Below are 12,672 nucleotides of genomic sequence, written 5' to 3' on the forward strand. Positions count from 1 at the left end.
CACATCAGAAACAATTTTTAGTGGCTGCATATGTTTACCATGTTTCTACTTGTTTGGGATTTTGATTTTAAGCATGTTAAAGTTTTGATGTTGAACATCTCAAGCAAGTTTGAAAATGGTATGAGTGGATGGATAGAGATCACTCGTTCTGAACGGTATCTCATTTCCTATCCTGAACCAATCAGAATGTTAATTTTTGTTTTTAATTTTTTTTATTCATATGGCAATATGTGACTGACTCGGGACAGAGAATGAGACATCACCGGAGATAGATGATTCTTGTTCATTGGAAGACATTCAACCCTCCATACAAATTTCAAGTATAATAGGAACCCCTCCTAAGTTGGATTTACATAATAAATTCACCATGGATCACAACCCCATATTACTTGATCCAACAACCTTATGCATAATGTGTTAAATTTATTATGCAATTAACAATGCCAAAAATCAAGTTACTTTTATATATTTAATTTTTTTTAAAAATGTACTCTTTCTACAAACCTCAATGAAATTTTAATTTTGTTTTAAAAATTACATTATTGATCCAACTACATTTTTAAAAAAGTATATTTTTCTTCCCTTTCTATCCCAAATGAAACTCATGATCCCCTTATTTGGAGTGGATATAGAAATGAATGGAGGGAAAGGAAGGAGAGTGTTCCACCCGGATAAATTCGGGTGTTTCTTAACTCACCCCGAGTGCAGACATGTGTCTAAGTCTACCATCGATCACACGCCCGTGGCGGATCAGACCCGCCACAATAACTGTAAATACTCATGACATGTCATTAATATCTCTGGCATCGCATTAATGTCTCTGAGTTCGTCATCAATGTGCCACAAACATCTTAAATGTCGATTCCATCTGCCACGCCGTCTGCACACCCAACCTGCCCCCTAACAGACATGCAAACGAAGCAATGACAACCCAACATATCTCGTTATACTTGCTAGGCTCTGACCAATAGTCGGGTGCCATGTCGACGACCTCAGACTCTATAAATAAGGAGTTTACATTCTCCCATTTATTGCTACACTTATTGTTACATACTCTATCTTCTCTTTTATTTACTCATTTTCTCTCTCTAAAATACTCTATTGACTTCATCGTCAGAGAACCTTCTTTTCAGACACCTCCCCGGTGGGTCCAGACGATATTTCGACCAAGATTTCCACTTCCCTCCATTTCACCGGGTATCCGTTACTGATCATTCCCTCTTAGTATCGAAGAACAGAGACTAATCATATTATTCAACTTTGAAATTTAATTCTTTAAATTTCTATTCCCAATAAAATATATCAATTTGTGCAAATGTACAAATACCCTACTAGTTGAGTTTGATTGGGAAAAAATGAGGCTATTGAGAAAGAAAGAAAAAACATTTTCACGTTTGCTAAAATTGACAAAGAATTGATTTTAATTTATGGTGAGGTGCTTTAAAAGTTTAAATTACAACTTGCAATTTAGAGTTTAATATATATATATTAATTTAAAACAAAATTTTAAGATATATTTTTGCAAAATTTTAACTTAAAATACTTTAACTTACCAAATACATGCAAAATATACTTTAAAAATCACAACCACTTAAGTATATCCCTTTTCATTCCACTCTATTTAATCTACCTAACCACAACATTTCCATAAAAAAAATCCCCTTTTACAAAACTAATGTCCCAAAACAACATTTTTCACTTAAATATTTATTTAATTTAAAAAACTTGACCAAGTTTTGGTTTTAATTATTTATTATTATTATTTTGGTTCTTAAATGTTTTAAAAAATTCCTTTTAACTATTAGTGATAATATGACTAACACTTAAAACACATATTCTCCTAAAATTATTAAGTCGGTCAATTATAACATTGACACATTATACCCCTAAACTACAATTAATTTTATACATATTTAAGAATCAAAATCAGAAAAATGAAAATAGTCTATAAACTAATATTGTAAGTATATTTTTTGATATTGTTAATGCATCATCAATCAATTATGTATAAAGGATTATTGACTTCTCTTATAACCATACAACATATACATAGTAGATAACATCCATAATACATAAATATTAAGAAAAAAGTTGCATAACAATGCAATAATTTGTTATTCTCTACTACATAATCTATTTTAGAACAAAATGATATACTAATTGTGTAACTAACATTGTATAGATATATAACCAATTATTAAAAAACAAATATTAAAAGTAAAATTAAACATAATTTAATCTAAAAAAATTATATCAATCAAACATTTGTTTAGTGGTTTAAGACCTTATTAGATTTCACTTAAAAAAAATGTAAAGTCATATTGAAGACACCATTTTTTGAATGGAACAGTATATAAGTATGTTCTTGAGTGAAATGAAATGTGATCAGTGTTTTTTATTATAATGTCTATCTGAAGTGGAAGTATAAGAAAGAGAAGAAACATCTTCAACAACAATAAAAAATCACCTCTTAATCTCAATCTTCATCTCAAACCATTCATTCTCTTCTCTCTTTCTACCACTTCATATATACTTGTCAGTTTCAACCATGTCAAAATTCTCATCATGGATCTCTCGCTTTCGTTCTTCATCTAAGTACTTCTATCACTCTATAAGAACATTCACTAATGAACCTTCTACCATTCATGCTTTTAATTCACATAGAACAACATGGTCAAAATCTATGCTTCCTCTTGCTCTTGCTGTTTCTGCTGCTTCATTTTCTCATTTCAATCCTTCTTTATGTGATGCTCCTGATACCAGGTTATGGCTTTTTATTTCATTACCCAACACCCCATGATTTTATTATGTCAAAGTTTGTATCTTTCTTGTTATTTATGTCTAAGTTTAAATGCATGAATCCTTTTATGATGTTGTTGGTGAAGAAGATTCAGATGAAGGGGAGGATTAAAGCTTGTCAATTTATGTAGTAATAATATTTTCTATTGGATATTGCATATTTATCAAGGGGTGGATTGAAATTGTTGGTAAAGGAAATTCACCTATTGGACTTTTTTGTTTCTGAGGCTATGTGGTGTCTATTCTGAATTTATCTTCTTATTTATGCCTAGCATTTTTTTTAAACTTATTTCATGGTCAAGTGTTAATTTCTTGGTGTTTAGATTTGATATTTCGATTCATAAGTTGAAAAAAAGAAGAAGGATTGGGTTGCTCCATACATATGAAAGAGTATACAATAGTGATGTATTTGACAAATCAAATACTACTGATATTAACGAACCATTCGGGTTAATTGATAACAGTAGTTTGTCATTTTATGAAAGATTCATGTGAAGTTATAGGTAAATAGGAATTTGTAGGAATCATGTTTTGAATATGTTATATAAGTTAACACTGCTTTTACTTGTTGGATAGTTGTATGTTAGCTATTGACTGGTTTCGGGACTTACATGACTTAGGCAAGCCTATAGCTCCACCTTGGTTATGTGCAGCCAGTGCAGGTTATGGATAGGTTGTGAACAAAGTGCTATTCTCCATTCCAACAGCTTCCCATGTTGCTCTAAATTAATGACATGTTACAAAAGCATGGACCTGTTACTGCTCCATCTCCTAATTTGTGATGTGTTGTTCTAGTTCAGAAAACAGATCTATATCTTTTTACATTGTTCTTCCACAAGATTTGTTTGGAATAAGCTTTTTGATATCTTTGGAGAGAATGGGTTTTCTCTAAGAATTTGTTTAAGTTTCTCATTATTAAGTTTAAAGATTTTTGCTTATGTAAAGATGCTAAGTTTCTATGCTTTGGTGCCATTGGCTAGAAAGAATGCCAGAATCTGCAAGGGAACATCTTAATTTTTAGATAGCATTTGGGATTGGGTTAATCTTTTTTGGCTTGTTTGTGGGGTTCTACACATGGTATCTTTAGAGGTGTTTCTTTGTTAGATATGCAGAGAGATTGCCTACCTTTTTACATGACCCATTCACTTAGCATCATATTCTTAGGAGATATCATATCTTCTTTCCTTGAATTGTTCACTTCTTCCATAATGAGGTTTCTTTTTCTAACAAATAAATACTCCAATTGAACTACACACATAATTAAATGGTCTCAAGAAAACAAGTTATTCATGGATAATGACATGCAATTTCTTGTAATTGATTTTAGAGGTGCGAGCTTTGGGGGCAAGGGTAGCACTCAGCATGTTGTTAAGGGATCACAGAAGGAATTTCCACAGGAGCTTCTCAATGAATTGAAAGCCATATGTCAGGTAATATCTGCGTATATTAATATGTCATAAACTTGAATCAAAGAAATATGTCAAGATGTAGAAATGCTTCGACTGTTTCTTATTTCCTCAACTAGATTTAGAATTTTATTTTAGTTCTTTCCGTTTCTTCTTAAGCAGGCTGCTTATTATTTCATTTGTTAACTTGGTCCTTGGTTTTCGGAAAGCAGGCCTGTCTTATTAATTAGTTGGTTGGTTGTTATATTCAAGAATACTTTTTCTTTAAGTGAAATAAGAATAAAGTCACGTTAAATGAGAAATCCGTTGGACCTTCAACCCCGTGATTATAAGCATAAATTTTTATTATACTTGTTTGTACAGGATAACATATCAGTTGATTACGATGAGAGATATATCCATGGGAAGCCACAAAACAGCTTTCACAAGGCTGTCAATATCCCGGATGTGATTGTTTATCCAAGGTGAGAGGTGCTCTTAACCTTAGGCTTACGTCATCATTCATCTGCTTGGAGTTCTTACAATGCTTCAGTTATTTAGTGTGAGCCTTTTACATTTCTGTAACTTCTTGACAACTTGGTACCAACTCTCTTGCATTGACGAAGACCAGGGAAGACTCGAGATCTAGAGACCCTCCTCCCCCAAAATATTCCTCTTTTAAAAGGCTTAGATATGTTATTATCTCTTCCTGTTTATAGTTTTCAAAATAAGACTATCGAAAACACTTGCTGCTTAGCTATATGGACAATGTTTACTTGTTTTTATTTTGTGGAGTGTTAATATTGTGATGGGCTGATGGCTATAAACCTTAGCGGAATTGTTGTGGAAGTTAGCTGGTCATCCAGCAGATCTGGTGTAGTAATTGTTTGTTAGAAACCACTGTTCCACCCCCTCTTGATGCATCACACGCTTCAATAAGTACTGTTATATGGTCTTGACAAATGTTCTTTAGGTAAAAGTTAAAGCATCACACCAAATGTATTTATTTTCTTCTATTGAATTTTCATTTGCAGATCTGAGGAGGAGGTCTCCAAGATTGTCAAATCATGTGACAATCATAAGGTTTGTGCTCCTCCATCTCAACTTACATTGTCAAGAGTTTAATATGATTGCTTCGCCTTCTGGACATTTTATTACAAAGCCATTTGGGTCAGGCCTAATCTACATCCTTCGCGTCTCTTGTAGTCCTGTTGCTCTTTTCGTCATGATATTTATGTTGGTTTTGCTCCCTTTTAGAAAATCTTCATGTATATGTCTTCACTTAATATGTTAAAGCTGTTAGGTTAAGACACGTCAATGATTTTATATATCTAGGAAGCCGTTCAAGCAAGAGCTATCTGTTGTGTATGGCTCATATTTGTGGTATCGAATGGGTTATTGTTGGTGAAGTGAGTGAAGCGAGCTTCACAACAGCGGTATGGTACATGCGTAGTGACTTGGGCCTCACATAACTGTTGAAGTTGTACTAGGCTATATATATGTATTCTCTAAACCCTAGTTATCGCATCTTTAATAATATACAGCCACTCAAGCGCTCCTAGGGATGTCGGCACACTTGGCAAACCTCGTTAACAAACTCTCCTGTCTTTGTCTCTTTACTATATTTCGTTCTTTTATTTGATTGCTTGTTCTTGTTCACCACACTATCTAGTCTGGAAGTGTGGACAAATGCACAGATCCACGTACTCGCAGAAATTCAATTTTTAGCAGAATGGTTGCTGCAAGGATTGAATTGTAGACATTTCATCATAGAGGCTCTGATACTATTCCATGAATCGTCTTTCCCAAAAGCTTAAGTTGTTAGGTTAAGATACTTGACTGGCTTTATTATATCCCGAACACTTTAATCCTTCTGCTTTTGGAATACCTCTCTTTTTCATCCTTAACTAAAATAATCTAGTTTTCTTGCTTTGTCTAGTCCTAAATTTGGATTTCCTTCCTTCAGCATGTATTCTATTTTCCCCACCAATAATTCAACTATCAATTTATCATCTTTAAGTTTGTTGTTACCATATATCTAAATTTATTATTTCTTTATATCTCATTAATCTTCCTAAAGCATAATGAGCCTTAGAACAACTAGGAACACTTCTCTAAAGTTCAATAATATCCTAAAATTAAACAGCATTTCTTGCACATTTTTCTTCCCCATCTTTTTTGCCATAATTTTTGTTTTACATCATCGTCATTGTAACTATTTCTGTGATAGATGATTATAAATGTCACAAGCATAATTCTTTGTTCTTAGCTATCCAGCTATTTATCAAGACAGTCCCGTCTGATTTAGCTGTACTTGACCTTTGAGAATTAACTTTGGTTAACTTCTATTTAGTTATCTGCAAATAGCTTAAACCAATGCATATTACCTTGAATTATGTCTATTATACTAATATGCCTATTTTGGATTTCTTTTTAAATTTTCTCAATTCTTCTATAGTTTCCAGTTCATTTTTCATTGCTGAGCAAGGCCTACTATTTGACCTTTATAGTGATCTATGTTCCACGCCCTGGCCCACCCATCACAATTGAAGTTGTTGAATCAAGCAGTTATTACTTATTTGAATTGTCATCTGAGTGCCCTTTACTGCAGACTTTAATAGTTTATACTCGTGTTCTTATACCAAATTAAATATTGGCATAAATAATGTGCTTGTAATATTTTAAGCGCTATGGCTTTTGTGCATGCAAATGTTAGAGTTATAAAGCCATATACTGGTTCTGAGTTGATAGATTAAGCTTTTCGTTAAAGTTATTCTTTGAAACCCCGTTATCTCCCAAAGAACCTTCTTATTCACTTTCCTTTCAAGTTTCAGAAGATTAGTGAAAGGTAAAGGAATTATGGTTTTCTTATTTTTCCTGTAACTCCCTTCTTGAATTGCATGAGAAAGCAACTTCCTTTCAGAAATTTGATAAAGCCAATGTGAGTTTAATTGTTAGTTTATCCAATTTATACTATTATGCTCTATCGTATAATTGCTGGTTTATAGTATTATCCATTGTACCTTCTTTGTTTATATTATATGTAGAGAGGAATCACATCTCTTGCACCTATCAGGTTTTTTAAAGAACTCAGTTTTATTTCAATGCCATCGACACATAATGTTAATAATGATTATATTCTTGAGAAGATATTAAAACCTAGCTTGACTTATTTATATAATTTATTTTAACAGGTTCCTATTGTACCTTATGGCGGAGCTACATCAATTGAGGGCCACACCTTATGCCCTAATGGAGGGGTTTGCATTGACATGTCGTTGATGAAAGTATGTTCATGCTCTATTATGACTGTGGAGTACCTTTATATAATTGTTTCAATTAGGATCATCATGATTATCCAGTAGGTCCTAGGTTTTTTCTTCTAGTGACGATGTCTTGACATCTTTCTTTGTACTCTTCTCTTCTTCCTCAGTAACATTTCTTTTTGTATAAAAGAGCAGGTGTACTGCACTGCAACATGCGTTCACTATTGCCCATTATAATATGCTAGTGACTTCTTATGAATCCATTAAAGCATGTACTATTGTTTAATTGTTACTAAATATAAAAATATTTCATATCATCATTAGTATCACAAAAGATTAAAACCATTCTCTTGCATGGATTTCTTACTATATATACAGTGAACCTCATTGAATATGTGGTATTAGAAAGTGTGCTTAGAACTTAGGCAACTATACATTTCTTGATAACTAATCATTAGAGTCATCTGGTTTTCAGTGCCTGTCCCATTATGTAGACAGGACATCTTCTTACGTATATATTTAAACATTTAGACTCTTTATCACGTGGCGAACTTTACTTTTGAAGTCTTACTTACATAGCTTTCTGGTTCAATCTATAGAGAGTGAAAGCATTGCATGTTGATGACATGGATGTGGTTGTTGAGCCTGGAATCGGATGGATGGAGCTTAATGAGTATTTGGAACCTTATGGCCTATTTTTTCCACTTGATCCAGGTTAGTAGAATACTTACCGGTGCTTTAGTTTGTGGAGAATATGCTCTCTCTAACTCTACTAGTTGAAGGACAAAAAGGCATACAATTATTTTAAGAAAAAGCATTTTGTAAATGCATGTTTTCTCAATCGTGAAGTTCTTACTTGTTACGAACAGGTCCTGGTGCAAGCATTGGAGGGATGTGTGCTACACGCTGCTCTGGTTCTTTAGCTGTGAGGTAGTGGCACTCTTCTGTTATTATCTATATTTTAATCTATTGTGGGAAAACTCGGTTGCATGCTAGTTTAAATGTTTCATCTCTGTGGATAGTTAAATATATGGTTTCAAGCTACTTTGCTTGGGGCTTACTAGTTCAGTTTAGAGTAAATAGTTTTGAACTTGATGTAATTATATTATGGCTAGGTCTTATAAATAAAAATCAGTTCAATAAACAACTTGAAAGCTGTTCTATACTACTATGCATAACGTTCCTCTTACTAATTTGTAGGTATGGAACTATGCGTGATAATGTCATCACTCTAAAGGTTTGTTAATCCCGAATTATTGGTCTCCTTTGATTTGATGATGTATTTAATGTTGTGATTGTATTCCAGGCGGTCCTTGCCAATGGAGATATTGTGAAGACTGCTTCTCGTGCTAGGAAGAGTGCTGCAGGGTTTGTTATATTCTTGTCTTTTTATTTAGTAATCAATTTCACTTCTAATTTTTGAGAGTCGGGCAAAAGGAATAATATAAGTAAACTAAGAAGGGGGAAAATTTGGTAAATTATACCCTGAGTATATGAAAATACCCGAGACTCTTTCATACTTAATTCATCCTTCTTACATATGATGGCATCATGATCAATCCTTTCATCTGATTATACCATCATCCACTCTTATTTTCTGTCTGAACATAATATCAATTATTTTGTCTTTAAACTACTCAATCAAATTTCTTGGTCTCTAAAGCATTTGTTTCTACTCCAATGTTGCATCCACTCTCCAAAATGATATCATCAATCAAAGGCATGCACCACAGCACTTCATCTTGAACATTCGTGAGTTTTTCCATTAGGAATGAGAAAACAGGTGCTCTGATATTGAGCCTCGACACAACCTACTTGTAGTGTAACCAGTGTACTTACATGACCATATGTCCGAATATTTGTCACCGCTTCATACTTATCCTTGACCATTTGAATGAGTGGTACACAACTTCTTTGTTTTACATTGCAAAACAGTCTTAAGAATCTCTGTAGGGAGAGATATACAATAACACACAATTGATATTTTTCTTTAAATTATATATTCTAGGTATGATCTGACCCGTTTGATGATTGGAAGTGAAGGAACACTTGGTATTATAACAGAAGTAACACTTCGGCTTCAGAAAATTCCCCAGCACTCAGTGGTAAATTGACTCTTTCATTTTTTTTGGCGTTTCCTGTTCTCTAAGTTTGATCTGGTCCACTGAACTTTGTTGTGGTGATCAATTTGTTAAATCTGTTATATTCCCTTGTTATTCAATTTGATTGAAACTCTTCAAAAGTTCCTTTTTGGTTCTGATCCTTGACATATGTCAATAATACAAGCTGTACCATCCAAATTCCGAACTTGGATTGCAAGGTCACTTGTTGTGGTTTCTGTCGTGAAAAGTTTGAATTTATAAACAGCAGTTCATGATAAGCAGTGCAGCTTGCAATATTTAGATGTCATTATCTTGTTTTAACGCTCTATGCATATCTTATGCTCTTTTCCTTTACTATTTCTTAGTTTTTCGGACTTACCTTTCCTCTTTCTCCTATAAATTGTCATGTTATCTCCATATTACATGGCAATCCAAGTTTGGAAGAGTACATTATATCCACCCTTCCATAATGTCTGAAAGTAATTAAATTATTTACTTACAAATTTATTTGTCCATCTTGTTATTAGGCTAAATTAAGTATGTAATTCCGAGAAGGGTCGGCTTTCTATCGGAATATGATTTTATGGGAAACCTTACCTGTTGATCCATTCATATTATGTAAATAAACTTCCATTTTCTCACAGGTTGCAATGTGCAATTTTCCTTCCGTGAAGGAGGCAGCAGATGTTGCTATTGCCACTATGATGTCTGGTATACAGGTAGAACTGTGGCTTCACATTTTTGATATCTTTTTCTATCCAATTATGACTTTCTGTTTTCTGGTTAGGTCTCGAGGGTAGAACTATTGGATGAAGTTCAAGTAAAAGCTATCAATATTGCTAATGGGAAGAATTATCCGGAAAGTCCAACTTTAATGTTTGAATTTATAGGAACAGGTATAAACATATATATATAATTTTTGTCGTATTCTCTATTAATCATTGTTTCTCACATACAGATGTGCATTGTTCACACGGATCATGAAATTGGAGAAAAAAATGTCTGAAATCATTTGCGTACAGAACTCGCATCAATAACAAATATGTCTGTCTTTTTTAATGAATGCACCACATTTTCCAAAGTAATTGTATTACTTAACTTACCAATGGTTGTGATTCAGAGGCATATGCACGTGAGCAAACACAAATCGTTCGGGCAATTGTTTCTGAGCACAATGGTTCAGATTTTGTATTTGCAGAAGAACCAGAAGAAAAAAAGGAGCTTTGGAAGGTAATAGTTTATTCCTTGGTTATGCTGTCATGTTCTTTTTTTACTTCTCTGAGTTTGTGCATGTGTTGGTTGTTTATTGATATTAGCCTCACCCAATGACAATTTGATCCATCTAAGAGACATCAATCTACATTAATATGGTCAGGGTTCTTGATGGCATCTTTCGAAGTTATTCTGTTGCTGCCTCAATTCGTAGTTTAAGTGACCTCGTTACTGAATAATGAGTATTACGTTCAGTATCTTGATCATGTGCAGGTGCGAAAGGAGGCACTCTGGGCTTGCTTTGCAATGGAACCTGATTTGGAGGCAATGATTACGGTTAGTTATGAAATGTGATGTTTTAATTTACTTATGAAATTGTTGCATTACATGTTCAGTTGATACGAAACAACTAATGAGTTTCAGTTTCATCCAATTTTCGAAGACAGTGTCTTTCCTCACATTTAAATGTTTAAGGCTTACTGGACCCTCACGTTTTTTCTACGAACTTTTTTTTGTATTTTAACTTCTGCAGGATGTATGTGTTCCTTTATCTCACCTTGCTGATTTAATTTCAAGATCTAAAAATGAGCTGGATGCATCACCGCTAGTTTGGTAAGTCTGATCAGGGTTATTTTATTCGTCATATTGAAGTCGAATCATCGGATTCAACGGTATTACAATTAACGTTATTTTACTTGATGATGATGAATGATCAGACCTAAGCTTAGTTCATGTACCTATTGTTGTTTCTCTTGGCAGCACAGTAATTGCCCATGCAGGTGATGGTAATTTCCACACGGTAATTCTGTTCGACCCTACCAAAGAAGAACAGCGGCGGGAGGCAGAGAGGCTCAACCAATTTATGGTTCATGCCGCCTTATCACTGGAAGGTATTACTAATAATAAATTCTTGGTGCCTGGTGTTACCTGTTAGTGTGATATATTAGGTGCCATTTAGCGTTTAGTAATCTTTTTACTTGAAATCCTTCATGATCGAGTTTCAATAAACTAGTTACAGTTTTGAAATTTGGTTTATATTGCTGCAAAACAGGAACTTGTACTGGTGAACATGGTGTTGGCACAGGAAAAATGAAGGTACTCTTCTCTACTATGACATGATGTTAGCTATGAAATTTCCAAACATTGCTTAAGCTAACAAATGTTAAAACTTATGGACATGGAGTTGAAATTTATGAGTTTATCTAAGTAATAAAACTCTGATTCCCTGGTTGGTTTTTTCCAGTATCTTGAGGAAGAACTAGGAGTTGAAGCACTGAGAACAATGAAGAAAATAAAATCAGTCTTAGATCCCAACAATATCATGAATCCAGGAAAGCTTATCCCTCCTCATGTTTGTTTCTGAAATTAACCTCACTCCAAGTATGATCTCAAAGTTACAAATAAGTCATGTAGTTTCTAATATCAACTCATATCTATAAAATCCTTTTTGTACTATATAATAACATTAATTAGTTCATACAAATGCTTTAGGCCATGTCAAAGTTACAATGTTTGTTATACCTTCTTCTATGCATACTCAAATGTATCTCTAACTGGTCAATTTAGTCGTGGGACTTAGAAATATGTGTCCACTCTATAGACAAAATGTACTTTAAGACAAAATGACTATTTATTCAATTATTATACCCTTTTACTCGCATGATTATCATTTTAAAAATGTAACTCTACATATTTTAAAATGTTTATCTCATTTAGATGTGTTTGACCTTAAAATTAGAAGGTAATTTTAACTATTACTTTTTACCATATTGCCATTAGAAAATAAATATAATATTTATACACTGTCATAATAAAAATTTATACAAAGTCAATATATCATCTATCATTTATTTGTATTATTTTTTTTAAAGAGTCAATTATCATAAAAGATGAATGGTGGATGATACA

The 12,672-nt window shown here is 33.3% G+C and overlaps 1 protein-coding gene across 1 annotated transcript; it reads left to right on the plus strand.

The window, feature by feature from the left end:
- LOC109333919 (D-lactate dehydrogenase [cytochrome], mitochondrial) lies at nucleotides 40-12,381 on the plus strand. Its single transcript, XM_019569501.1, has 19 exons — nucleotides 40-155; nucleotides 2,434-2,763; nucleotides 4,127-4,229; nucleotides 4,569-4,669; nucleotides 5,219-5,267; nucleotides 7,379-7,471; nucleotides 8,050-8,164; nucleotides 8,320-8,380; nucleotides 8,651-8,687; nucleotides 8,757-8,818; nucleotides 9,459-9,555; nucleotides 10,197-10,271; nucleotides 10,340-10,448; nucleotides 10,673-10,782; nucleotides 11,038-11,100; nucleotides 11,297-11,376; nucleotides 11,524-11,654; nucleotides 11,816-11,859; nucleotides 12,008-12,381. The coding sequence occupies exons 1-19, from the start codon at nucleotides 40-42 to the stop codon at nucleotides 12,125-12,127; spliced, it is 1,896 nt and encodes a 631-aa protein (XP_019425046.1). The 3' UTR covers nucleotides 12,128-12,381.

This window comes from Lupinus angustifolius, chromosome LG19, assembly GCF_001865875.1.
Source record: "Lupinus angustifolius cultivar Tanjil chromosome LG19, LupAngTanjil_v1.0, whole genome shotgun sequence".
Classification (NCBI taxonomy): domain Eukaryota; kingdom Viridiplantae; phylum Streptophyta; class Magnoliopsida; order Fabales; family Fabaceae; genus Lupinus; species Lupinus angustifolius.